Raw genomic sequence first — 26,560 nt, forward strand, 5'->3', positions numbered from 1 at the left:
GGTGAGCCCTCCTGATCAGGTGTCCTTGTTGCTAAACAAGAGCTGTGGTTTCTCTTCTTTCTTCACCTCCCAAGAGTGCTTCTGCCAGGGCCACTGTGATATGAGCCCTTCCACATGCCCAAGGCAGTGACAGATGCTGTCCTCTTCCAGTCATTTGTCAGTGAGAAAGCCTGCTGGCTTCTCTTCTACGAGACAGCACTTCAGAACAAATCAAATCGGGGTTGGCGAACATGAGTTTAAGAAGCAATGAAATTAGCTGGATGGAAATGATGAAAAACAAACCCACTGGTTCCACAACTGGGTGGTTTGCTTTTTTTGAATCTTGGCTACTTCTATGGAATTGAGTGAAAGCCTTTATTTGACCTGGTAATTGACATATACTCTTCCTTCCTCTGGACCAGGTGTTGAGATGTGTCCCACTGTAGAACCCAATTACCTTGTGATTTAGTGATAGACTCCATCTCAGGGACTTGTGGGAGATATTATCAATTGCTTTCCTTTCACAATGAGGTATACATGAAGAAAGATTTATATATACTCTAAACTTCATTAAGAGAACACCTAGTTATGCAGATTTCTTATTCACTCGAGAAAGCATAGGATTATGCAAATGAGTGAAAGAATTATTATTCTAAGGATAAACTTGAACCTAGCCACTCGTGTTAGCAAAAGTAAATCAAGTGCACCCGTTAGCACTTTAAATATCAGGGAGAAATTACCACCTGACCCGTGTCACACTATTACTACTTTGGGGAACAAAGATTCATCCGTTGTGGCCAAGTGGAATGTAAGGTCAAATCCTTAGGCTGTCAGCTGTCACCCCAAGCCCTGGGCTCACGGGGCAAAAGCTCCTGTCACACCTATATGTGGAGGTAGGGAAATGTTTCTATTGGGTTCAAAATGAACTTTACTTTTTATATTTTACAGATTCCAACTATGGTGGTAAAATCCCTATTGTGTGTTTTGCCCAAGGAGGTGGAAGAGAAACATTGAAAGTGAGTCCTGGTTTCATTTTTGAGACTATCTCTTAAGCTTACCCAACAAGTTCACATTTTCAGGGATTTGGGGCTTATCTACTCTGTCCTGACTGCTTCGCTTTATTAGAGTAAGTAGGTAGTGTCTTCCTGCCACATCGTGTTGGTGTGGCAGACTCAGGTTGGTGGCAGGCTGAGACTATCTGGGAAGAGGATTTGAAATGACATGAACAGCCACTGTACTTAGTGTCAGCTTTGACACTAAGTCAGCCTGCCAGAGAGAACAGTGGACATTTGCTCGTGAGACCTAAGGATTGTGATCAGTGTGTGTGCTGGAAAACTGGCCAGTCCGTCTGCAGGAAATGAGCTGTCACACAGACCGGCCTCATGCTAGGTGTCCCCAGACCACTGAAGCCCCATCCAAACGTCTCCCAGGGATACAACAGCTCCGCAGGGAGGAATCCTGAGCTCTGAGTGACTCTGAGAGCCCGAGAAGTTTCATGGCTCATTCTGCACCTGCGTCACTGAGGATCAGAGCAGGAGCTCAGCTTCCTTGCTCACAGAGCAGACTCCAGCGTTCCTGAGTTCTTGGCAGCATCTGGCTTCTGTTTGACTTTTTAACAAAGAACCTCATAGTGACTGCATCCTAACCCGTGTTGGAAGATCCCATTTTCAATAGTTCATTTTTTTTTTTTTTTGTACCAGGGATTGAACTCAGGTCCTTGTGCTTGCACAGCAGGTGAAACCACTGAGCTAAATCCTCGGCCCAATAGTTCATTTTTGTAAGAAGTGGACATTAGAAGAAAGTAATGTGATTCCTGTTTTTAACTACTATCCATGTTGAGTTGCATATCCCCCCTTTCCCCATCCTGTTTTAACTCTAAGTCTCAGATTGGGGAAGATAGCTGCAGTCCTGGCCTTCCCCTCTGTCTCCAGGGCACATCCCTAGTTATGAGCACTTGCTCACAATGTTCCTTAGAATATAGCTGAGCACTTTTCTTTGTTTATTCTTTCATAGCTCAATGGTCTTTTCATTTATTCATTCATTCAACAGATATTTATTGAGTACCATACCCACTCTGAGATCTATTATCAAGATCAAGGTTAAGTGAACACCTTTTAGGGAAAGACATTTCAAAGAATCACTAAAGAATATTTTTCAGTGTGAAATGGCCTCTGGATGAACACTGGAGAAATAGCCACCCAAAAAATAAGAGCGATGGAGAGAAAATAATCAACAGATGGTTGCATGTATTCTTCTTCTCTCAAAGTGTAGATTTGGTGTGAGGATTTCCTGGCCTAGGGTGGAGGAAAAGACCAGGGAGTGGCTGCAGGTTTAGAGGATGGTGTTTCTGATGGTGTTTCTGTCCAGGGATCTGCTCAGCCACAGAAGGTGGGAGGAGACAGGAGGGCAAGGGAAGGGAAGTACGGAGCTGATGTCTCTTCAGCTTCTCATCCCCAGTTCATGGCCTGGCACCACCCTTACTCCAAGAGTGAGGTGCACTGAGCTGCCGCGTGTGCTCTCAGCCCATGTCTTGACTGCACGCACTTGGCCTGATGGGAAAGGAGTCAATCCTGAAGGAAGGGCACTCGAAGCTCCCTCTGTGCCCCTGTGTGGTTAGATCACCCTAGCGGGCTGTCAGATGATTAACATTCTGATTCCCCTATGCTGGCTTCTGAAGTCACTAGAAAGGAGGCAGAATTGTGGCAGATGTTTATCCAGGAAGTAAATCTGTTTTTATTCTCTTTCAATAATAAGGGCGGGAAAATGATTTGATGGGACAAATATGTGAGAAAATAACACAAAACTTGTAGCTGTTGCTTTTAAGATATTTTTAAACCTTGAAAGTATGAGTATTGGTAACTTCTATCAGATAAGCTATCTGATGATGTTGAATAGAGGCATAAACATTGTCCCTTAGGCCAGGGATTTAGCTCAGTGGTTTCGCCCGCCTGCTGCGCAAGCACAAGGACCTGAGTTGGATCCCCAGTAGCCCCCCCCAAAAAAAATTGTCCCTTAAAGATTATGCCAATGTTTGGAAAGATCAATATTGTCTATAGAGATGTCGTGAAGCACCTCTTTATGGAAAACATGAACCTTTCCATGTGACCTTATCATGGAGTTTGTTATTGGCATAGGATGGTGTATGACCAACTTACCTTTCTCATCATGGGGCAGTTGTCAATGTTTGGTTTGCTTCTGATTTAAAAGAAAAGTCCCAAAGCAAAACATGCAAGTGCCAGTGTGTTGGCTCCACCGACTTGATTTAGAACCTCACTCCCAAGCCGGTTCTGTGGATGACGGGTGTGTCTCACATCTGTCTGCCTCTCTCTCCGTCTCCCAGGCCATCAACACTGCCATCAAAAGTAAGATTCCTTGCGTGGTAGTGGAAGGGTCAGGGCAGATTGCCGACGTGATTGCCAGCCTGGTGGAGCTGGAGGAAGCCTTGACATCTTCTATGGTCAAGGAGAAGCTGGTACGCTTTTTACCCCGCACAGTGTCCCGGCTGCCTGAGGAGGAGATCGAGAACTGGATCAAATGGGTGAGCTTTGGGGGAGATGCTGGAGGGTGGAGAAAAAGGAAGCCACGCTCGTGGGTAGGGGATGAAATACCTGACCTGCCATGCCTGCCCACACCTCCAGCAGCTGTAGGTGTTCTGTGTCCCCCTCCGTGATTTTGAGACACTCCAGCTCACTCAGGTGTCCTTCTGGAGACTGAAGCTCAGATAGGTGACTCTTCAAGTGTCCATGTCTCCTAAGGGGTGTCATTCTGGGCTTCATAAGCTCAGGTCTGTTTGCAAAGCATATGATCTTTAACTTAGGCCATGATTCCAGCAAATGTGCTTCTGGGTTTTGCATACATCATTGACCAGGCAGCTGTAAATTCTTAGAAATGCAGACATTAGATTGAGTCTGCATCTATGGGAGAAACTGACTTTTGCATAATTGCCTATGACATCAACTGGCCTATGACTCAGTTTAGAATCTCTCATCTTTCTTGTAGCAATCATGTGAGAAAAGGCGGACTTACTGGAATAGTTATGATGCTTCTTACTGCTGTACCTGTGAAATACTCTAACGTATTAGCACAAAGCTTTCTAACTTTCCTTTTCGCGACTGCTGTCCATCTGCCATGATTTCTGTGTTTCTGCCTGCTCAGGTCATTAGAAAGCTCACACAAATGCCAGGTGCATCCCCATCAGCCCATTCAGAAGTGGCCTCAGATGGTTGGATATTTTTAGGTGTATGTGCTAACACCTGGAACTTTTTCCACAAAGGAAATCTCAAGACCACAAAGGTTATTTTCATCATAGAACCCATTTCATCGTGAGAACTGAAGGCTGGATTTGGTATAAATAACAACATTTCTTTAACTAGATTAGTGTTCCAATAGTATTCCATCTAATCATGGAAGGGCTTTAAAACATCAAATGCAGAAAGCCCAAATTCCAGAAAAGGGAAGGTCAGGTCTTTGTGTTCATGCTAGCTCTTGGCGTTCCTTAAGACAAGCTTGTGCAAACCAAATCCTTATAAAACAAAACAAAACAAAATGACAACAATGACAAACACCAAGAGAAGTTCATTCTGGGAGGCTGAAGCAAGAGGATTGAAAATTTGAGCCCAGCCTGGGCAACTTAGGAGAACCTATCTAAATAAAAAAGACTGGGGATGTAGCTTCGTGTGAAGGCCTTGGGTTCAACCCAACCTTCTCAGGTGCCCTAATACCTTCTCCTCTGATTCCCTGGTACATCTGAGTAAGTTACGTGAAATGGGACCATGACAGCCTTATTTAATGTCACAGGGGGTCCATAGCCAAGAAGCCTGGTGGAGCAAAGGAATCTGAAATAATCAGGAAACAAATCCTTTGTTCATCAAGCCTCACTGTCTGAAGTTTGAAACTTTAAAACACAGATGAACCTTCCTCTCATAGTTGGGAGATAGCCCTGGTGCTGAGCCAGGGCCTGAGTAACATTGCTTAGATGGTATTTGTACTGAGAAATCTGCCCTTTTCAGAGTTTACTAAAAACGTAGTTTTATATGAAAGTTCCTGGGATTTTCTTTCATCTTGTCTGAGTCCATCTGAAAGATAGATGTAAGAATAAGGGCAAGTGGAGATGAGAATAGCAGCTTTATGGGTGGTGAGGGCAAAGCCGATAGATGAGGTTTGGAGGTGCCCACACCATGGCCTTCTTACACTGGGCTCTTCTGTGAGAGGCGTGAGCCCACCCAACATGGGCAGCACAGGGCAGCAGTTGGCCTGCCTGCCAGGCCGGCCAGGTGACTGGCTGCGGACCAGAGCACCGGTAGTCAGCAAAGAGCAAGTCCAGCATAGGAAAGCAGCAAAGCGCTGGGCAGGGCTATAGTCATTTGCCACCCCGAGAAAAGGAGGGGGTTGAGCATGGCCAGGGAGCCATTCTGAGGGTGCTTTTTCTTCATAAAATAAATGTGGGTAGCAGAAGGAGGGCTCCCTCTGGCAAGCATTAGTTTATCCACCAAGATGGCCAGGGGCTGTCCACCTTCTCTCTGTACAAGTTGATCTATGAGGTCCTGGCCACATCATGTCCAAAGAACATGCCACTTAATGGGTCCCCCCACCCTTTATGATGGATTTTGATTTCTACTTCAAAATAACTATTGTAGGCAATTCATTTTAAACAACCTAAAAGTTAGACACTTTTTGTCTTTTGTGATTATATTATCCTTTCTGGGATCTAATTCATATTCATATCTAATGAAGTATCGTATTTGTAATTATGTCAATCTAAAACATGGACTACAAATGAGCATTAGTCTAGTGTTTTAATTATACATTCATTGGGGATTTCACAACTGGTACAGATTTCTCAAAAGACCAAGCTCAGGAGTGGGATTGTTAATTAAAGAATGTAGACATACAGTGAAATGCAAAATAAACAACTTTCGGGGAAGTTCCAGTGACTTCACCGATCACGTGGATGATCAACCCCAGAACCTAAACTCTTGGTTTCTTGATCCTCCAAGGAATCTCCAATCCTGCTTCCACTGGGACCACCCCCTTTTTAACACCTCTGTCATAGCATCTCCCCCATTATCTACTCTTGAATTCCTCAAGAACTTCACCTTCCATAGTAACCTAATCCATCAGCTAATCTTGGTGTCATCTCTTTGCCCATTTTTAGCCCTTTATGCAATTGTCAATCACTGAGCATAGACAGTATGCCAGATGTTGGATTAGACCTTTCAGAAAAGAATGGTGTGGGCTTGTGGGAAGCTCTCTGAGAGCTGAGGTCTGAAGGATGAGCGGGAAGGAGGTGAGGGTCGGGACTGTGTTGGGGGAGCGCCCTGCACCAAGGCACTGATGTGGGGCCTGGTGTGGCTACCCCAGGAGCTGGGAGGCAGCAGTGAGGAGAGGTTTGAGTGGGACCTGAAGAGCTTGTGAGGGGCCAGAGCAGGAGGCTCCCTGAAGCTCTTTGGGGGTTTTGCTCTTGCTCAAGCATAATGGAACGCCATTGTAAAGTTGGAGGCGGAGGAAAAGTGTAACGGAGCTGTGTTCACAAAGCTCATGTTGGAGGAGGAGGCACAAGTGTGTGGGGAGTACGAATCCAGGTAGGGGGCTGTGCAGCTCTCTCTGGAGCTCATTGGCTTGGTCTACCTCCAAATTCATTTTCTTCCTTTTATTTGCATGGCAAACAGGTCTCACCCCCTGGCCGCTGCCCACCCACTTGTGCCACCTAATCCTGGTATCCCTGCTCCTTCCTGGCCACGTCTAGTAGGACCCCTTTTCTTCAGCCTGAGGAGTGTAGTGAGGAGAGCGTTTCCCTCCATGCTGTCGTCCCTTCCTGCTCTCTCTCCTCCCTCCAACTCCCAAGGTCTGTGTTTTCCTGGAGTTCCCCTGTGTTCTGAATCAAGTCCTCTGTCCCCACCTTCCCCAGGAAACAGAGGTTTAAGAGCTCACCTCCTCATCCCAAATCCAAGGGCCCTTCCCAGTCCACAAGTCCCACCTGAGGCTGAGACTTCCCTCTGCTGCTGAGCAGGCCGCTGCAATCCCAGGTCTTCATTTCACGTGTTGCCAGGGAAACCCACTGCTTACTTATCCAAACCTATCTAACTGAAGCCAGACTGTCCTCCTCCTCCTCCGGAAGGGCCCTTTCCTCACCAAGCCCTCACCAAGCGCACCAGGGCCCCAAACCTCAGAGTTGGGGGCCCCTTTCATTTAAAAAATGTTTAAGATTAAACATTACAGAAAAATCCCCAAAGCTAATATAGCAAGTTGTTTATTTCCTTTATCTGGTCACCAAGTCCTCTTGCTTCTTGCTTGCATTTGAACTTTTCCTTTAGGACCATGCTTGGATGGTTGCTATGGTCTTCTCTGTGCTTTTCTCGTTTAATCACTCATTTGACAGCTGAACATCTGTCCTGGGCTTTGAGATACACACACACACACACACACACACACTCATGCACGCTCACACACACGCACACATGCACGCCGCTCTCAGGTTTTTGATAGGGGCTTTTCCATATTGTGTGCTCTTGTGTAACCACTACTTTATTGTCACTGTGGTCAAGAACTCATGACTACATCTTAGAAATTGAAAGCTATGGGATCCTGTACTGTTGGTGAGGGAAGAAGGGCTGGGATTCCCTTAGTGATACTCTTCTAAAAAGATGGGGTAAAAGCTTTCTCACTCAAAGAGACCAGTTTATGTTCTTCAAGCTTCTAATAAGTTGGCTAACAATTTTTTTCTTTAAATATTGCTAGCTCAAAGAAATCCTTGAGAGCTCTCACCTGTTAACAGTCATTAAGATGGAGGAGGCTGGGGATGAGATTGTGAGCAGTGCCATTTCCTATGCCCTGTACAAAGGTGAGTAAAAACAGCTTTCACAGTCTCAGCTTTGTGCGGCTTCCTTACTTTAAAAAAATTTTTTTGGAACAGGGTTTCACTGTGTAGCCCAGGCTGGCCTCGAACTCGAAACAATCCTCCTGCCTCAGCCTCCCAAGTGCTGGGATTACAGGCATGTGCCACCATGCCCAGCTTCCCTTACTTTTTGAACTTAGGTTTCTTTTTCAAAGAAGAGTTAGTGAAATGCAAGTTGAGCATCCCTAGTCCTAATCCAAAAGTCTGAAATCCAAACTGCTTAAAAATATGAAACTTTTTGAGTTTCCAATTGATTCCACAAATGGGAAATTTCATACCCTGAAACTTTGTTTCATGGACACCGTTGTTAAGAATAGTGTATATTCAGGCTAGGTGTCTAAAGTATATGAAACTTAAGTGAATTTCGTGTTTGAACTTGGGCCTCAGGAAATCTCACTATATACATGCAAATTTCCCAGTGTCTGAAAGACTTCAAAATCTGAGACACATTTTTTCCCAAGCATTTCACATAATACTCAGCTCTGCCATCTTGCACTTAATTTTGATTCTACTCCTGGGAGTACAGACTAGTGTTGCCCTAGTGAGGCATATTTCACTGAATGTATGGATCTGACAGAATAACAGTTTTATGTCATTAAAATGCTGATCAGATATGATCATGATGTTCTCCAAAGAGCTGTTTGTAATAGTGTTTTAAAATAGCTTCTCCAGTCTCAGTCTCTTTTGCGAATGTTATAAAAACTGCGTCCTCTGTCCTAGATTTACACACAGACGTGCACACTCACACACTTTACATTTTGCATAAATAACGTTGCCTTCGGTTTCAAAGGCTCACAAGTCTGAAGACGGGTATGAGCGAATGTCAGGTTAAACAGTTTCCCCTGTGGGCTTTGCTGTCTTGGAACTGCATCCAAGTGGTATTACCTGAGGTAATCACATTCTTGGCAGTGCACTGCCATCTAGGGTTGGGCTGCCTGATTAATTCGTGCAAAGCACACAGAGTGGGGCCAGGCATGGCAGGAAGTGCAATTTAGTCCTTAGATATTTATTAAAATCATTCTTCTCGAGCTGGCCAGAAACTTGCTTAGAACAGTATTTATTAAATGGAATTATATTCTTATAAATTCATAGATACAGAGAATATTAGCTCTGGAGAAGGCAAGAAAAACATTGTCAGGTATGATCCTTGAAATATAACATTGAGGGAACCTGAATCTATGAAAACATTTGAATATATCATATTTCTTACGCAGTGAGGATAGGCCGTGGAAAGATACCATAACTTCGGGGATCCTCGTTGAGGACACACAGATATGGCTAAGTAATGATGACGTGAAATGACAACTCTGAGTGTCTGAGTCTAAGAGGATGCACCTTTGACAGATGGCTTACAGAATGGCCCGATTCTTATGTAGGGACTCTTTCCTGTCGTCCTGCAGCCTTCAGCACTAATGAGCAAGACAAGGACAATTGGAGCGGGCAGCTGAGGCTCCTGCTGGAGTGGAACCAGCTGGAGCTCGCCAGTGATGAGATCTTCACCAATGACCGGCGCTGGGAGGTGAGCACACTGGAAAGTTCTGTTCCTTTGAGGAGGCTGTGCGGGCTGTCCTGCTGTCCGGGCTGTCCTCCCAGCTGTCCAGGATCCGGTCTCCATGGGAGCTCCACCACAGCTGGTTCATTTCAGTGAGGTCCTCCAACCGATGTTGTAGGGGTTGTCCCCATACATCCCCGTCACCAGCCTCACTTTCCGTGTGTGCAGTGTGGGATAATAACATTGACTCGGGAGGCTACTGTAGAGACAATAAAGTCTGAGCCCCGAAATAAGATACTATCCATGCCCTGGTGTCATTCAGGGTTCATTGCCTTTCGGCCGTGAAGCGAGGGGTGATGCCATCTGGTGTAGAGCTGCACATCTGCTCTCCATGGTGTGTAGGCAAACGTGTGGGGAAAACAGGCACAAGATTATTGGAAGGAGTGGACAGTAGCTTGAGTAAAAGTCAAGACAGCAGCTTTCTTCCTCCTCCTTCCTTCCTCCCTCCCTTCCTTCTTTCCCTTTTTTTTTCTTTTTGGTGGTGCTGGGGATTGAATCCAGGGCCATCACAATGAGCTACATTTCCCGGCCCTTTAAAAATTTATTATTTTGAGACAAGGTCTCCACTGACATTTTAAGTTCCCCAGGCTGGGTTTGAACTTGGGATCCTCCTGCTTCAGCCTCCCACAGTGCTGGCTACAGGTGTGCACCACTAAGTCCCACTGTCCCCTCTTTTTGGGCCCCTGCTCCACTTACCTAGTCAAATTCTGATAAGAGATTTGTCACCAGCGACGGTTACAAGAATTGACTGAAGACACTCCATGAGTGTCACAGAGCTGGAGACTGGGGACTGCCCGAGGCCAGGGAGCCCTTTTACTATGGAAGCTGCATAGTAAGGTAGTGCAGACTGCTCTCCCTGGAGGCAGCTTTTCTTGCTTGCGGATGTGATTGGCGTTTTGAGACCACATTTTCTAACAATGTCCCCTTGTGTACATCCAGTGCTCAGTGCACCTAAGTACTCTACTCGATAGGAACTATTACAGACCAGCGTGTGGAATTGTAAGAGCTGCTTCTTTGTTTCCAGCTATTCTGAGTTAACCGAAATCATCAGTGGGCAGTGAGAACAGACTTAATTTTACCCACATACGTATAGATTGGAAGGTGTGCTCACTGTATCACTTGCATCTTTAGCAGCCAGATTCAGAAAACACTTTCAAGGCTGCCATTGTGTAATCAAAGACTAAGACTTGATTTCTGTTAGCATCTGATCAATTTTAATGATAGCAGTGCAAATAAAGTAATGGCTCATAAATTTTGAAGTGATTCATTCCTTTAGCAAACATTATTTCATACTTGGTCTTTGCAGCATAATGAATCCTGTTACACATCCCAAGGCTTTAGTTAGTGGAGGAAAGTAGAACTGTAGATGAATTAATTAATTCATAAATGAATCCGTGTGTGAAATGTTCCATTTCAGTAAAGTCAGATGGTATAAATACACACAAACTCAAGCACATTTTGAATTGCAGATTTAATTTTATCAACTCAGATTGTTAAAGGTGACAGACATAAGGATGAAGAACCAGCCCATCTCGTGACCCTGAGCAGAGTACTTAACCTCTATGTCTCTATCCTCTCCTACAGTGGTGTGTTGCAAGAAAGCTGGCTACTAAATTTTTAGCAACTTTGTGAGCTGATCATTAAGCACAGTCATTACTAAGACTCAAATTATGCAACTTAAAATTAAATTTTATAAAAAGTAAAGGTAAGAAATAACCAGAACACATCGTTTTCTAATTCTTTTACTGCATTTACTATTATCCATGCTTGGAGGTTATTTCTGACAGCTGTGTCTGTCTACTAGAAACTCCATGCACAGGTGCACTGTTATTCCCAATTCTCCAGGGGAAGATGTCATGTTTGAAACTGAAAGTTGGCCACGGTGGGGGCATTTTCACCATAGGAATCAGCAAACACTACAAGTCAGCCCTATATTTTCTTTTTATTTGTTTGTTTTTGTTTTGCGAGCCCTATATTTTCTTTCAGAGAGCTGGTTGTTAAACATTTAGCAGCACACCGCTGGCCATTTGCCTGAAAATGGAGAAGATAGCAGCAGCACCTACCTCTTGGGGTTGTTACCATGGTTAAATCGGATAATGATTAAGAGTATGCACTGGGGTTTAGAACATTGACACTTATTAAGCACATATAAATATTTGTTTGAAAATAAATAAAAGTCTTTGGAATAATGATAATATTTGTGTAACCTTTTACAGTGCATAAAGCAATTTCCTTATTAATTTGCTTTGCCCGAGATGCCAATCCATGTACAGATAATCTCATTTCTTTTTGGTTAATACACCAGAGCTCTGTGGACATCACAGAAGGAGAAGCAGCGGTGGATTTTGAGAGCCTGCTCTGAACTTGACTCAAGGGTCTTGCTCTGTGTTGTCCCCTTTCATCTTCCTTGTCACCTATTTCAGAGAAGGGCAAACTGAGGCTCAGAGACAGTCTTGTTCTAGCTCGCATGGAGACCAGGGCTTGGGAGTAAAGAATGAGGTGTCTGACCTCAAATCCTTTTTGCTGTCTTGTGTGCCTGTGGATCTCAACAGGGTCTCTAGACAGGGGGGCAGCGCCACCTGGCATAACCTGCAGACTTGTTAGCCCTGCAAATTCTAGGCTCCACCTTGGACTTCCTGAGTCAGAAATTCCAGTGTAGACTCCCAGCATGCTGCTCACACCAAGTTCCCCCAGGTTTGAGAAACATTGCCTGTGCTTTGAAGTGTGTGAGCCAGGGGATGGCAATGTGATCAGAATGATGCATGAAAAGTGGGGCAAATGGACACTTACCTTGAGGGCAGATGAGGAAGTGCGGCTACCATCTTCCCCAGAGGAGCCCTCTCCCTCGCTGAGCCCAGGGAGAGCCAGCATGGGCACTCAAAGGAATCTTGATGATTCCCTCTCTAGGCAGTGTGTGACCCCCACGACGTCAACACTGGGCAGAAACAAAAGCCATTAATGCTGCCACTGGCAGAGGATGCTCACTTAAAGCAGAGGGCAGGCAAGAAAGATGAGTAGAGTGGGCTGGGTGGGCCATAGTAGAGGGCAGTGGGGACCATGAGGGTCACAGAGCCTGGGTTGGAGGTGCAGCTGCCACTGGCACTAGCTGATGGTCCCTGAGTCGCCACAGCCTCTGGTTTCCACTCTTAAAGTTGGATTTTAATGCTAGAAATGTAGATTTTGATGAACCTTTGAATTTTGAAATGTTGACTGTAGAATCAAAAGTCAAAAATACCATAGAGGACACGTAGGACATATCCAAGAGCTCTTGAATCCTGTAGCCCACTGGTTTGTGGCTGAAGTAAACACTGATTATTTTAAGATTTTCAGGAAGCTCCTAAGGGGTGAGTTTCATCAGTAATCCAGAAAGTGGAGACAAAGATAACCAATAATCTCCCCTTCACACAGCCAAGAGCCCAGGTCATATCCGAGCTTGCATCTGGCTGAGTCCTCTGACCCCCTCAGGCTGCCTCCCATCTGGATGCTTGAAGGAAAACCCAATGTCATGTTAAAATTGAAAAGATAAACTTTATCCTCAAAATAGGACTGAAAGCGAAGTTGAAGACATTCCTTTGTGGCTGAAAATATGATGTGGTGGAGACGGAGAACCACCTTTGGGTTTCTCTCCTCTAGACCCAAGGTGTGAGTTTTCTTTCTGCTCTTTCTCCTTAGTCTGCAGACCTCCAGGAAGTCATGTTTACAGCTCTCATAAAGGACAGGCCCAAATTTGTCCGCCTCTTTCTGGAGAATGGCTTGAACCTGCAGAAGTTCCTCACGGATGACGTCCTCTCCGAACTCTTCTCTAACCACTTCAGCACTCTCGTGTATCGGAACTTGCAGATTGCCAAGAATTCCTACAATGATGCCCTTCTCACCTTCGTCTGGAAGCTGGTTGCAAACTTCCGAAGAAGCTTCTGGAAGGAAGAGAGAAGTAGCAGAGATGACCTGGACGTGGAAATCCATGTAGGTAATGGTAGAGGTCTCTGCTTGAATTCTCTGTTCTTTTGAGTTTTTCTTGAAAATATTTCTCTACCTCCATCTTTCCCACTCCCTACCTCATTGTCATAAAGCACCTGTGTTGATGCTAATAATTCTTTTCTGTCTTTCAGAGTAAGGTATCTGGTGAGTTTCCTGATAGAGTTAATCTCTAGTCACCCCCGATGCTCCTTTTACTGATTTCTTCCTTCTCTAATCTCATTTTCTCACTTTCCTATTGCTTTCTCCTAGAATTATCTCCCAAGTGAAATAATTGCCCCAAATGCCCATCTCAGGATTGCTTCTGGTGAAACCCCAAAGTAGTCATTATCATTTGTAATTCTGGGATTTTCAGAGTGTGTTTTAAAAATCCGAGTGAGCTAAGTGTTTGCAGGAGCTGAAAGTGTTTAGAGAGCTTCTATTTGACACTACTCATGCCAAATCCTTCTGCAGTACAACATGGAACTGTGTCTCATGCGTTTTAGACTTTGGGAAACATGAAAGGAATTGAAAAGGAATATGTGGACTTAATTGTTCTTCTATCTGAAAATGTTCCATTGGAAGATATGGAACCCTAGATAGGAGCTGGGAGTCTAAACGACATGTTGGGAATTAAATCTTTGGACAGCAGTCCAAAGAAATGAGCATGTTTTTATGTTGTGGAAATTGAATTTAAGCCCCATGAGAGTTAAATTCAACTTCAATGATTTCTTTTTCTAGATGAGAAACAGATTTATATGATGAGGAGGAATTACTTTCTCTTTGGCCAGTCAGAAGTCATTCAGTTTTTAAATTGCTCTCAGCACATCTTTTCACCATTTATACCTTTCCACCTAGTTGTAGTTTGTCCTTTATGATAGCTGAAAGATTTTGTGTCAAATTGTACCACCTGGTGCATTGCAAAAGTGAGAACGTGGCCACTGTGCTGTTAAAGTGGACTCATGCACAGAGCTACAGGGCTCTCCGCTCACAGGGTGCTCCCCTCGGGCTTCCTTGCTCCGTTTCTGTCCTTAGAGTAGGGCACTAATGTGATCTCCATCTGCTCATGGTGACCACGTGCTCCGACCCCTCCCAGGACGCGTCTTCCATTACCCGGCACCCCCTGCAGGCTCTCTTCATCTGGGCCATTCTGCAGAACAAGAAGGAGCTGTCCAAGGTCATTTGGGAACAGGTAAATGTCGAGGCTTGGGCTGCATTTACTCCAAATGCATGCGTTGTTGTAATAGTTCTGACTTCACAACTCACATGCCTAACCTAAGATAACCATTAGTTAAACGGAACACCTGACGTGGGAGAACATGATTGCACCTCTGTGTGCATGTGGATGGGGGTGCTTGGGAGGGGCGGTCCCAACGGAGTGGCTGTGCTTGTGGGGGGAGGGGTCCTTCAATAGGCACCTGGTCCTCAGATGTGTGTGGGTGTAAGTTTGCTTCCCAAGTGAATCATGCAATTTAAAAATTAACTTCTAACTTTATTGCCCTGTGGGCAGGAATTAGGGTCTGTAAAAGTTCTGCAGGGGAAAATGCACTGAGAATTTTCTTTGTGATTTAGTATGTAGCATTTTTTGTGAATGAATTTCTGGATGGTGTACATTGAATTCAGACACACACAGTCTCACTGGTTCCCTTGCTCGGGCCTCCTGCAGCCTTACCTCCTCTCCCCCTCCTGGAGCTGTGTCCACTCCGGCATGACAATACTGCAGTGGGGGGAGAGCCCGGCCTCCGCTAGCAGCGTCACTCTCAGCTTCTCATGGCATTTGTCTTGATAGAGGGAGTGATTGAACAATAGGGTCAATGCTGAAATTTAAAAAAATTTATTACAGCAAATTTTTTAAATGTATTATGGTATAAGACACAGTGCCATGAATCCCCTTCAAAATACTCCCCTTGCTTTGAGTTCACTTCTCCCATTCTTCTTCCCACTTACTGAAGCAGTTCTGGAAGTTCTCTTTCCTGAGTGTCTTTACCAGGTGTGATTAAAAAGTATGATGAATGCTGAGGCCCAATGCCAACCAATAGAAAGGCCTAAAAACATGACGCTGTGTCTTCAGCCACTTTATTCACTGGATCTGGCTTCCTGTGACTTCTGGCTCTTCCCCAAAGTCAAAATGACCATGAACGGTCAACTGTTTGAATCAATTCAGGACACTGAGGCAGCCACAACAGTGCAACTAAAGACCCTCATGAGGGAAAATTTCCAACTCCTTCAGAAAGTGTCAAGAACAATAGAATAAATGTGTTTGAAGCAAGGGAGTGTTTTGACGGGGATTCATAGTAATGTGTCTTTTACTGTAATAATTTTAAAAAATTGAAACACATCAAAAAAAATTTAAACACATCATATTTTTATGCTAATTCCACATCTAAGACTGTGAGTATATTTGGGTTCAAGGTATCCCCACTCAAGACTTTCAACATCTTCAGGTTCAAGGTTATTTTGTGTTCATTATGAATTCTACTCTGAATCATTGTGGATAGTTGAGAAGCTATAATTTCCTGCTCTGGCTGTGCGTTTGTCCTTGTCTACATTAATCCTGACTCTGTTACTTCAAGGGATTATGAGTTAACCTAAAATTCTCCAACCCCCCTAAAAAGACCAGAGGCTGTACTCTGGCAGCTCTGGGAGCCAGCAAGCTTCTGAAGACTCTGGCCAAAGTGAAGAATGACATCAATGCTGCTGGTGAGTCCGAGGAACTGGCCAACGAGTATGAGACCCGTGCAGTTGGTAAGTGTGTGGGGCTGGGATGCCAGGGCAGGCGAGGGTCTGTGATGTTGCAGGTGGCACTCACACCCAGGGGGGTGCAGGCGGCAAGCTTGGGATCCCCCTGCTGGCTCAAGTGAGGGCTGCAGACTCCTGTGACATGAGCCTTTGTCCTACACAGGCCTCTTGGAGATGAATTGGGAGTCCTGGGCTCTCTGATCCTTAGGCCCAGGTCTAAGTAACTTAGCATCTCAGGGAGCTTTGGGGTGATTTTTTTATGTGACAGGTCTCAGATTTTATCTGACTTGCAAACCAACAAAGTAGCCTGCCAATATCTCCAGAGTACTTTAGATCCCTGGGTCTGTGACAGAGTCAGTTTATTACGAATGGCAAATGTAGCTGCCCAAGTAGCATCTTGGGTTGGCTCCCATGCCTCAGTGCCCCTGGGGGCAACTCCAGGAGTGGCTGATGTTTCTGTCTGAAGTTACCCAGCATGGAAGAGGCTGGGGCAGCACTTAGCCTCCCTCCCCTGGGTGACTCTGGAAGCGGCCACTGGACAGTTCCTTGCTGTCTGAACTTTGATGAAAACTGGCCAGAACCCTGTCCACCAAGGACTGGACCATTCAGGAATGTGAGAAATCCGGAAAGCTTTCTCCCAACTGCAGAGAGTTCTAGGCTTGCTCGGGTTTTTCCTTTCCTTCTAGGTGGTTGTAAGTTTGCAGTGATGTCTGTGTTATGTGTTGTCTACTGTCTTACAACATGGTTAGCTCTTTGTGTTGCATAAGAGGTGTGCAATCATTTCTTTTAACAAATTAAAATTTCAAAGACAATGCTGCTTTCTGGGGGACCTCAGTTAGGCTATGGTTCCTAATATTTTGACTTTTAAATATTTCCCGAGTATCTGCCCTCTAGTTTCTTTGTCATTAGCCCTTGAAATGGAAGAACACCTTGCATGCAATAGAACAGCGTTTTGTCTACCTCTTTGTTTGTTTTCACACTGTGATTTATCTGCACTGGAATCTCACCAAGAAAACACAGAAGGGACAAGGGATGGAGGAGAGGCTGCCCCGGCTAAGGGGAGGCAGAGGGTCTTGCATCTTCATCCGGGAGCACAGCCTTCCTGCCTGCACCCAGACTGGAGTTCACCAAAGCTGGTGCTCCCTGGGTTCAAGGCCACTGAGTTTCATGAGCAAGCGTTTGTCGTCAGGAACTCTGCTGGCTGCATCGTGTCTACAGGAAATTCCCCACTTGAGGCAGCTGCCTCTGTGGTGGCTTTCACTTTGCCCTTTACAAGCCTGATGCTCATGCTGAGCTGTTTTTGGAGTCAGGGCTTGGCTGGGTGTGGGGTGGGCAGCCCAGTGTCGTGAATTTGTCAGCTGTGAGCCCAGCTCTGCTCTCTGTGGTGCTGCAGAGCTGTTCACAGAATGCTACAGCAGCGATGAAGACTTGGCAGAACAGCTGCTGGTCTACTCCTGTGAAGCCTGGGGAGGCAGCAACTGCTTGGAGCTGGCAGTGGAGGCCACAGACCAGCACTTCATCGCCCAGCCTGGGGTCCAGGTAAGGAGTGCCCAGTCACCCAACAACATGTCCAGAGATGGGCCATGACATAATGCTATTGACAGCACTAAAAAAATAACAGTAGAAATGAATCTTCCCCCCAGTAGAAAAGCCATGGCAGGGCTGGTTGAGACACTGTGTGAGCTGGCAGCATACTGGAGGCATTCATGGAGGCCCTTGGTTCCAGAGATGGTACAGGAGTACATCAGTCAGTCAGCTTTCTGTCACTGTAACGAAATACCTGAGATAATAAACTCAGAAAGAAAAAAGGTTTTTTGATTCACAGTTTTGAAGATTTCATTTCATGGTTTGTTGTCTGTGTACTCTTTGGCCCTGTGGTGAGTGCTTTATGGCACAAGCATGTAGCGGAGGAAGCCGCTCATCTCATGGCATTCAGAGAGCAAACAGAGAGGAAAAGGAGGGGCTGAAGTCTCAGTAGCCATTTCAAGGCCACACTCCCAGTGACCTCACTTCCTTCCACTAGGCCCCGCCTCTTAAAGGTTCCACCATCTCCCAGCAGCAGCAGCTGGGGACTGAGCCTGTAACACATGGGCCTTTGGAAGACATTAGAATCCAAACTGTAGAAAGGAAAAAGACTGTTCTTTGAGTTTCCCCAAGGCAAACAGCACAGCGTTGTCCTTGTGAGCTGGTGTCTGCGTCCTGAATCCACTGTACTCCACAGAGGTGGGGGTGATGGGCCTTTGCTTCTCCTCTGTAAGTGTGCATAGCAGTGGTTGTTGGGAAGAGCTGCTGCAGGGGCACTGCAGGGAAGGGGCTGGTCCTATGTGAGCTGTCACTGCTGGACTTACCATCAGTGGTACCAGTGAGAGACGAGATAGATGGCTGTGAAATGAGCAAAACCAGCCCAGCATGCTCTGCCCAGAGTGAGGTGAACAGCAGTTTGCACTCATACCCGCCGTGCCCTGGGTGTGGAAGGGATGTGGGTGAGATGAGGAGCTAACTCCTGTCGGTCACACCTGTGGTGTGCTTCGTCTCCCAGCACTCGGGCAGATGGGTGTCACCTCTTCTACTGATGAGGGCTGGGGCTCAGAGAGGTGCTGGAACCTGATACTGACTGCACTGCTGCTAGGAACTAGCACTGCTGGATGGTCCCTGGTGGATGGCTTCCTGCTTCTCAGAACATCCATGATGCCATGCAGCCCACAGCAGCACAGTGCTAATGAACAGAACCCACTGGCTGCTCTAAGCCGGCTAGATTCAGAGAGAGTAGTGGCCTATTACAAGGACACCAGACGAGTCTTGCTCTTGCTCCTTTGCCCTGGCTGCAGGGCAGGGGGTTGGAGTGAGACCAGCACTGGGCGTAGCATGTTCTGGGGAAATCAAGCTGGCTGCCCAGGCAGGCCGCACTCTGCACATGGCATCTTGAGCCCAAACCCAGTCTTTTTGATACTGCAGAACATGGGACCCTGGGGAGGCTGGTCCATGCTCACTGTCAACATCCAGAGTCCTGAGGGTTTCAGTCAGATGCCGGGTCATCCATGGGCACTGGAAATCTCACCACCAGGCCCACAGCACTCCTCAGCTGGCTGGACCGAGGAGTCTGGCTGCTGGAGTCAGGTTGCTATATGGGGTCAGTGATATTGGTGACAGTGGCACCCACTCCCAAGGTGATGCTGTCTGTGAGAGGGCGGTCGATGGCACCACTGGGTGATGGCCTGGGGTGCTACCACCAGTAGGGGTCTGAGAGGGAGGCCTGGATATTGCCTGTCTTTGTTGGCCTCCTCCCCAAAGCAGACCTCAAAGTAAGGCAGGAAGTCTGCCCTGGAGACAACCGGAAGCCCATGAGCAGCAAGACAGGGAAGGGGAGAAGTGGACACAGTGCGCCAGTGAGGAAGGTGTTACTGTGCCCACTGCGGACCTGGGGGCTCTCTAGAACCTGCATGAGTGTTGCCGTCCCTGAGGTGTTTAGCCCAAACTGCTGCGTGCTGCTTGCCATGGACTGCCCCTTGGGAGCCAAGCACACTTCTTCCTGCCTGAGGGGGCAGCTCCAGGAGAGTGTGGCTGGGGGATCGCAGGTGGAGCACAGCAGTTCCAGCCCTTCCTGTGGCTTCCCGGTGCCCTGTCACTCAGACCCCTTCCCTTTGCCAGGCTCTTTCTGAGGGCTTTGAGGTCCTTGGTGTGGTCAGGTTTGTCCCCACCCCTCTAGCTGTTGGAGGCAATGGATTTTCTAATTTCCACCATTGTGAATGCCACTCTGGTCCCACCCTCAGGGGCTGCTACAGTGGGGAGGGGCGAGCTTTTTAATGCATTTCAGCTTGAACTGAGGATGTTGTCTCCCTTCCCAGCTTCCTGTTAGCTTCCTGACCAGAGCGCCCCATCTGCCTCCAGAAGGGAATCCCCCAGGGCCCCAGAGACAGCTCAGGCAGCACCCATTCAGGGCCACAGGAAGGGCTAGGACTGGCTGCCTGGTGGATTGATGATCATTAAAGACGAGGGGCTGGAAAGTTACTTGTTTAAACTTCCATAATTGGAATTAGGGATGGTTGAAAATGCGTGGGCTTATTCAGTTTGCACCCACACATCCTCTGTTGTAAAGCTCACATTACCAGCTCAGAAAAAGACATAAAATCAAACATTCTCAAATTGTTTTCTCAAGGGGCCCCTTAGAATCCACATGACTTATATGGAAGAATAAAGACATTTATGAGTCATGTATTTGGGGAGTGTGGGGGTGGGGAAGAGAGTACACGTATCCTCCATGTAATTGCACTAATATGGACCCATCTTCTTCGCCCGCTTCCCTGCAGAATTTTCTTTCCAAGCAGTGGTATGGAGAGATTTCCCGGGACACCAAGAACTGGAAGATTATTCTGTGTCTGTTTATCATCCCCCTGGTGGGCTGTGGCTTTGTGTCATTTAGGTAGGAGCCAAGGCACATGCAAGTGTGCAGGTGTGTTTGTGAGTGTGCAGATCTGTGTGTGTGTGTGTGTGTGTGTGCTCTTGTGTAAAGGCTTGTAAGCCCTAGCACGTAGGACATGCACCACACTATGTATGCATGCAGCCTGCCATCTCCCCTGGACCTTCCTGGCTTTGACTTCACACAGGTAGCCACGAAGCCTTGTGTTCGGTGCCCAAGGCGGGATCTGGATTTGTTAATCACAATCCGCCCAGGGCTGACTTCCGGCAGGGTCAGTCTCAGGGTGAAGCTCTGAGCCAGCTGTGGCTCCTCCTGGCCTGGGTGTGGATTTCTCTGTTTGGGAGCAGCCATGTGCAGCCTGGATGTTGACGCGGCCCTGGCCTCTCGCCTCGGTGCAGGAAGAAGCCTATCGACAAGCACAAGAAGCTGCTGTGGTACTATGTGGCCTTCTTCACCTCCCCCTTCGTGGTCTTCTCCTGGAACGTGGTCTTCTACATCGCTTTCCTCCTGCTGTTTGCCTATGTGCTCCTCATGGACTTCCACTCAGTCCCACACACCCCGGAGCTGGTCCTCTACGCGCTGGTCTTCGTCCTGTTCTGTGATGAAGTGAGGCAGGTAGGTTGGTTGCGGGATCAGCTGCCTCCTGGCGTCCTCGGTGGGAGGGCCAGAAGTTGCTTCTGAAGCTCAAAAGTCATTGCTTTCCTGAAATAATGTTGTCCTCTTTGGTGGTCTATGAACCTGGAGGCGTGTTTTCCAGCTCTCAGCAATCCAAGGGGGTCTCTGAGTCCCAAGTTGGCTCCCAGCCTCTGCCGACTGCTAAGTGGTGGAGGGGGAGTGAGTCAGGAACAGAAAGCACCTGGGAGACACTTCAGTCCTTGCTGTCAACAGGAGCCAGCTGGTTCTGGCCTTTACCAAGTGTCAGGGGAGCCGAGAGGACTTTTGAGCTAAGAGCCTCTGCGTGCCCAGCACGTCAGAGCGACAATGATTTCAAGTCCTGTGATCCCTGTGGGCTTCAGGCAGTGCGTGTGAATTACCCATCATGCTTCTCTGCAGTTCTCAGGAATCTGCAGTTCGGGCCTCTGTCCACCACCTCGTCTGGTAATTGTTGAGGAAGTCAGTGTTGATGGGGAGACAGTGCTGTCCCTAAACCATTAGGAAAACCCCTTTCAGATGTAGTAATTTGTGCATGTTTCACAACTGCTGTTGCTGTCATTTCTGTTGTCCCTTCTGAGGCCACGCCTCAAAATACATCAACTCAGCAAGTATATCCTAGGTACTTAGCGCTGACACATACTTACGGTTTGTAAAGTGCTGGGTTTGGTGCCCGAAGAGATTTGGAAGGGCACAGAATGTTGTTCTTGCGCGTACAGAGCCCCCGAGCAGTCTAAGAACCCCAAGTTGTCTCAAAATGGCATGCCAACTACGGTAGACCTTTTTGCGGATGTGGATTCCTGGGTTGGGAAAGATGCCTGGTTCCCTGGTTCTCAGCAGGGCAGTGTCTCCATTAGGGATGTCCCTGTTCCGGTTCCTCATTTCCTAAGGAAACCAGTCCTGTTGGATCGGGTGCCCGTTCTATGGCTTCATCTGGACTTAGTTTCACCTGAAGTGGCCCAGGTTCCAAACAAGGCCCCATTCTGAGGTCCTGGGGCTGAAACCTCCAAGCTGGAGACGCCTTCCATAGACCTCTCTCCCTCGGCAGGAGCCCACCCCCAGCTGGCTCTTTCTGACTCACTGGCATCAGCAGCGAAGGTGGACAAGGAAATCTTCTGTGTGAAGGAAACAGCCAGACTGGAGGGGACTTGGCAGGCGGTAACAAGGGACCCACCGCAGGAAGGAAATAAGTCATGGAGGTGGAGGGAGGGAGCAGGAAGTAGGGAGGGCAGAAGGAGGGAAGGAGGGAGGGCAGAGGAAGGGAGAAAACCTCACTTGGCATTGCAAATTGACAGAAGCTACAGGTAGTAACATAATCCCTCTCTCTCTCTCTCTCTCTCTCTCTCTCTCTCTCTCTCTCTCTCTGTCTCTTTAAACCCAGGGTCTTCACACTGAGTTACTGAGTTACACCCCCAGCCTTTTTATTTATTTTTATTTTTATTTTTTATTTTGAGGCAGCGTGTTGCTAAGATCCCCAGGTGGAATTCCAACCTGTGATCCTCCTGCCTCAGCCTCCCAGAGTGCTGGTTTTATGGGCATGTACCACCTGGCTTGATCTTTTTTACCTTCTGCTTCCTCATTCCTGAATGGGTGCTTTTCCTACTGCAGGAAGCCCCTAAGAGAAATGGGCTCACATGGAGCCGAGTCATCCCTTTTTGCATCAAGCAGGTGAGGGGGTCCTTTGAGGTCCTCCATGTCCCACCAGGTGCCCTGCCACTGCACAGAACTGCACGGTGCAGGAGTGATTCGGTCTCGACCTTGGTTTCCTGGTCATATTTGGCCTCGGACTGACACAGGAGTTGGTGTCCCTGTGATGCTGATGCGTGTGTGTGTGTGTGTGTGTGTGTGTGTGTGTGTGTGTTTAATTACGGAGCATGTGCAGCAGGGTCTTCATGATTCAGCTTGAGCCTCGTGCCGCATGGTAGCCATGGTAATGTTCGGCCCACTCAGGAGTGTCCTTTCTTAGTAGAAAGTCCAAAGCCCTTCTTTTCATTTATTTTTTCAGTTTTTATTTTTATTAGTCCATGCTTGCAGTACCTGATGTTTACATTCCTTGTGTGGAGTTGGTAATGCACACAACACATCGTCATTTCTTTTTTATCTCCTCCCCTTTCCCCTCCCTCATCTCTGGTCCCCTTCCATTTGAGAAAGATCCGTCACCCGACTTCCTATTATCCATCTTTTCTTTTGCTTTTTATTTATATTTTGGATTTCTCATGTAAGAGAAACCATGCAATATTTAAGCTGTGTGTCTGATTTCTTTCATTTAATATTATGGTATCAAATTGCATCCATTTTCCTACAAATGCCTCAAGTTAATTCTTTATAGCAGAGTAGTACTCCATTGTGTGTAAATACATTTTCTTTATCCATTCATCCATTGATGGACATATAAGCTGCTTCCAAGATTTAGCTATTATTAATTGTGTTGCTATAAACAGTGCGCATGAATCACTGCAATATGATGTTTTTATCTCTTTCAGGAAGATATGTAGAGGGGAATAGCTGGGTCAAATGGTATTTCTAGTTTTAATTTTTTCTTTTTTTAAAAAATTGTTTTGGTACTGGGGATGGAATTTGGGTGCTTGCACTTGCGCAGCAGGCGGCGAAACCACTGAGCTACATCCCCGGCCCCCTCTAGTTTTAATTTTTTGATGAATCTCAACACTGTTTTCCACGGTGGTTACACTAGTTTACATTCCCTCCAACAATGAAGAAGCATTCCTTTCCCCTGCAGTCTCACCAGTATTTGTTATTATTTGAATTATTGGTGATGGCCATTCTTTCTGGAGTGAGATGTACTCTTACTATTGTATTAATTTGCATTTCTCTGATGGCCAGAGATGTTGAATATTTCTTCATGTATTTGTTGGCCATTTGTACTTCTTCTGAACAATGTCTATTCATTTCAGTTGCCATCTTTTGATTGAGTCTTTTATTTTAGGGGGGGTCTAATTTTTCTGAGTTCTTTATATATGCCAGATATTAGTCCTATTTTTGAGGAATAGCTGGAAAAAAATTTACCCATTCTGTAGATTGTTTCTTTCTTCACTCTGTTGGTGTTTCTTTCGCTGTGAGGAGCTTTTTAATTTGATAGGACCCCATTTGTTGATTCTTGATACTATTTCTTAAACCATTGAGATTCTGTTCAGAATGTCTGTATCTGTGTCCTCAAGAGTTTTACCTATTTTATCTCCTGACAGATTATGCATTTGTTTTAACGTTTAGATCTTTGATCCATTTTGATTTTCGTTTAGTGCATGGTGAGATACACGGATCTATGTTGCAGTCTTCTGCTATTTTCCCAGTGCCATTTGTGAAAAAGGCTGTCTTTCCTCCAGAGTATGTTTTTGGCTCTTTTGTCAAAGACCAGAGATCCTTTGCACCTGGCTTTGTTTCTGCATCCTCTCTTCTGTTCCGTTAATCTACATATCTGCTTTCGTGCAAGTGCCATTCTGTTTCCATCACTGGCTTTGTAGTGCAACTGGGATTGCCCTGTCTCCTGCCTTGCTCCTGTCACCTGGGATAGCTTCTGCTATTCTGGGTCTCTTCTGGCTCCCTATGAATTTTAGGATTGTTTTCTAGAGTTCCATGAGAAACGCTGTTGGTATTTTGACTGGGGTTGCATTAAATCTGTCTACCAGTTTTGGAAGCATGAGCACTTTGGAAATTCCAAAGTCTTCTGCTTCTTCCCGCCCCACAGCCTCCCACAAGGCTCCCCCAGTCCCATCCCTCCTCGTCCTGCGTCCTGTTGGGTGAAGACACGGGATTGCCAGGCACAACAGAGTGCATTTGGTCCCTTCCGGCCTCTAAAGAAACCATGAAGTTGAGAAAAGACTTATTCTGGGTTGCTTTGGAAAATATCGCCTGGCCTGGCAGAAGATGGGAGACACGTGTAGGCCTAAGCCAGACTTTATTCATCCCTTCTTCCTTTCAGCAAATATGCCCGGACTACCTACTGTGTGCCAGGCACTGTCCTAGACCCTGGGACAAATATCTCCACACCCGAGGAGCTTTTTACTGTCAGGATGGCCAGGTCATTTCTGAGAGCTCTCAGGAGGGAGACAGCAAGCTTCCGCGGAGGGGGAGTCTTAGTTTGCGGGACGTGGGGTCCAAGTCTGCACGTCGCAGACGTCACCATAAAGAGCCACCTGTCGGCCCTGTGGGAGGAGTCTGGGGGCAGATGCAGTCAGCTCAGGGGGACACTGGCTGGGAACAGATAACGGTTCGACGATCAGGGGAAGGAAAACGGGCCTGACTCACGCTAGGAGTCATCTCTGAGGCAGTTTATTCAGCAGTCCCGCCCTCTGCTTGGGGTCTGCAGGGCGGGTTCGGCCGGGCCACTGAGGCCGCTGCCAGCCTCGCAGCAGTGCGTCTGCGCCGTGAGCCAGTCTGCAGCGCTGGCCAGGAAGTCCTGTCGTTTCAGAACCCGCCGCTGGGGGTCGCTGTTGCCCTTTGGTTTCCTTGCACCCTGGTCCGCGGGCGGCCCTGCTTTAACGAACCTGGTCCTGGGGGACCCAAGCAGGATGTTGCTGCTTCAGATGGCGCTGGGAATCAAAACGCTGCGCTCTGCGCTGTCTGCGACGACCCCTTGATCCGAGACGGACACCATGTGCTAACTGGGGCCTTCAAACCCAGGCAGTCAATAGCCGAGTCCGTGGCTGTTTACCCAAGGTGCTCCTTGTCAGGCGGGCCGGGCTTCTGACAGTCACCCGGGCAAGGGTGGGCTGTGTGTCTTTCATTTAATTTTGTTTGTTTGTTTGTTTTGTCATACTGGGGATTGAACCCAAGGCCTTAGCACTGAGCTACATCCCCAGCCCCCTTGTTATTTTGAGGCCCAGGCTGGGTTCAAATCGCAATCCTCCTGCCTCAGCCTCCTAGTGTTGGGATCACCGTGCCTGGCAGGCGGTGCTGCTAGAGGAGTTGGCTGCATGTCTTGACTCCTTGCATCCGAGCTTGCGGGATCTCTGTGGGCTCTGGAGAAGCAACTGGGAGGACGCAGAGCTGTGAGGCTGCCAGGCTGGCGGGGTGAACACCTGGAGGTCAGAGGCGCTGGAGGAAACGAGGTCCAAACCCCAGACAGACTCCAATGGCGCCTTCAGGTAGAGAATGCAAGGCAAGCCACTTCCCTTGGTGACACTCGGCCACTGGCCTCCTGCCTCACACGGGCACCTGTGGGTTCCCTCTGTGGGCTCCGCTGGGCTTCTCCACATGGCCGTGCCCAGCCTGTGCTCACCTCAGTTCAGATCCGTCTGCTGTCTGCCTTCCCACAGGAAGGGATCGGCATTGGGACTGGCATTGGATGTCCGAGTGTTTTTGTGTCTTGGGACCTGGCTGCAGAAGTTGGAGTCTCCTGGACTCTCAGTAAATATAT

At 47.2% G+C, this 26,560-nt stretch overlaps 1 protein-coding gene across 14 annotated transcripts in view; it reads left to right on the top strand.

The window, feature by feature from the left end:
- Trpm8 (transient receptor potential cation channel subfamily M member 8) overlaps positions 1–26,560 on the top strand; it is a 139,834-nt gene that overhangs the window by 79,788 nt on the left and 33,486 nt on the right. For 12 of the 14 annotated variants that reach the window (XM_087209479.1, XM_087209473.1, XM_087209474.1 and 9 more), the window contains 10 exons: positions 928–995; positions 3,320–3,517; positions 7,717–7,819; positions 9,274–9,392; positions 13,098–13,388; positions 14,476–14,571; positions 15,995–16,124; positions 17,512–17,657; positions 20,426–20,538; positions 20,934–21,150. In XM_087209479.1, coding sequence (XP_087065605.1) covers positions 928–995; positions 3,320–3,517; positions 7,717–7,819; positions 9,274–9,392; positions 13,098–13,388; positions 14,476–14,571; positions 15,995–16,124; positions 17,512–17,657; positions 20,426–20,538; positions 20,934–21,150 — 1,481 coding nt within the window. Of the gene's footprint in view, positions 1–927; positions 996–3,319; positions 3,518–7,716; positions 7,820–9,273; positions 9,393–13,097; positions 13,389–14,475; positions 14,572–15,994; positions 16,125–17,511; positions 17,658–20,425; positions 20,539–20,933; positions 21,151–25,608; positions 25,861–26,111; positions 26,289–26,560 lie in introns of those variants that run through there. The other 2 variants (XM_087209481.1, XM_087209483.1) reach the window with 2 other exon arrangements.

This window comes from Heterocephalus glaber, unplaced genomic scaffold, assembly GCF_053883595.1.
Source record: "Heterocephalus glaber isolate CG9 unplaced genomic scaffold, H.glaber_assembly_v1.0 deba00001004, whole genome shotgun sequence".
In the NCBI taxonomy this organism is placed as follows: domain Eukaryota; kingdom Metazoa; phylum Chordata; class Mammalia; order Rodentia; family Bathyergidae; genus Heterocephalus; species Heterocephalus glaber.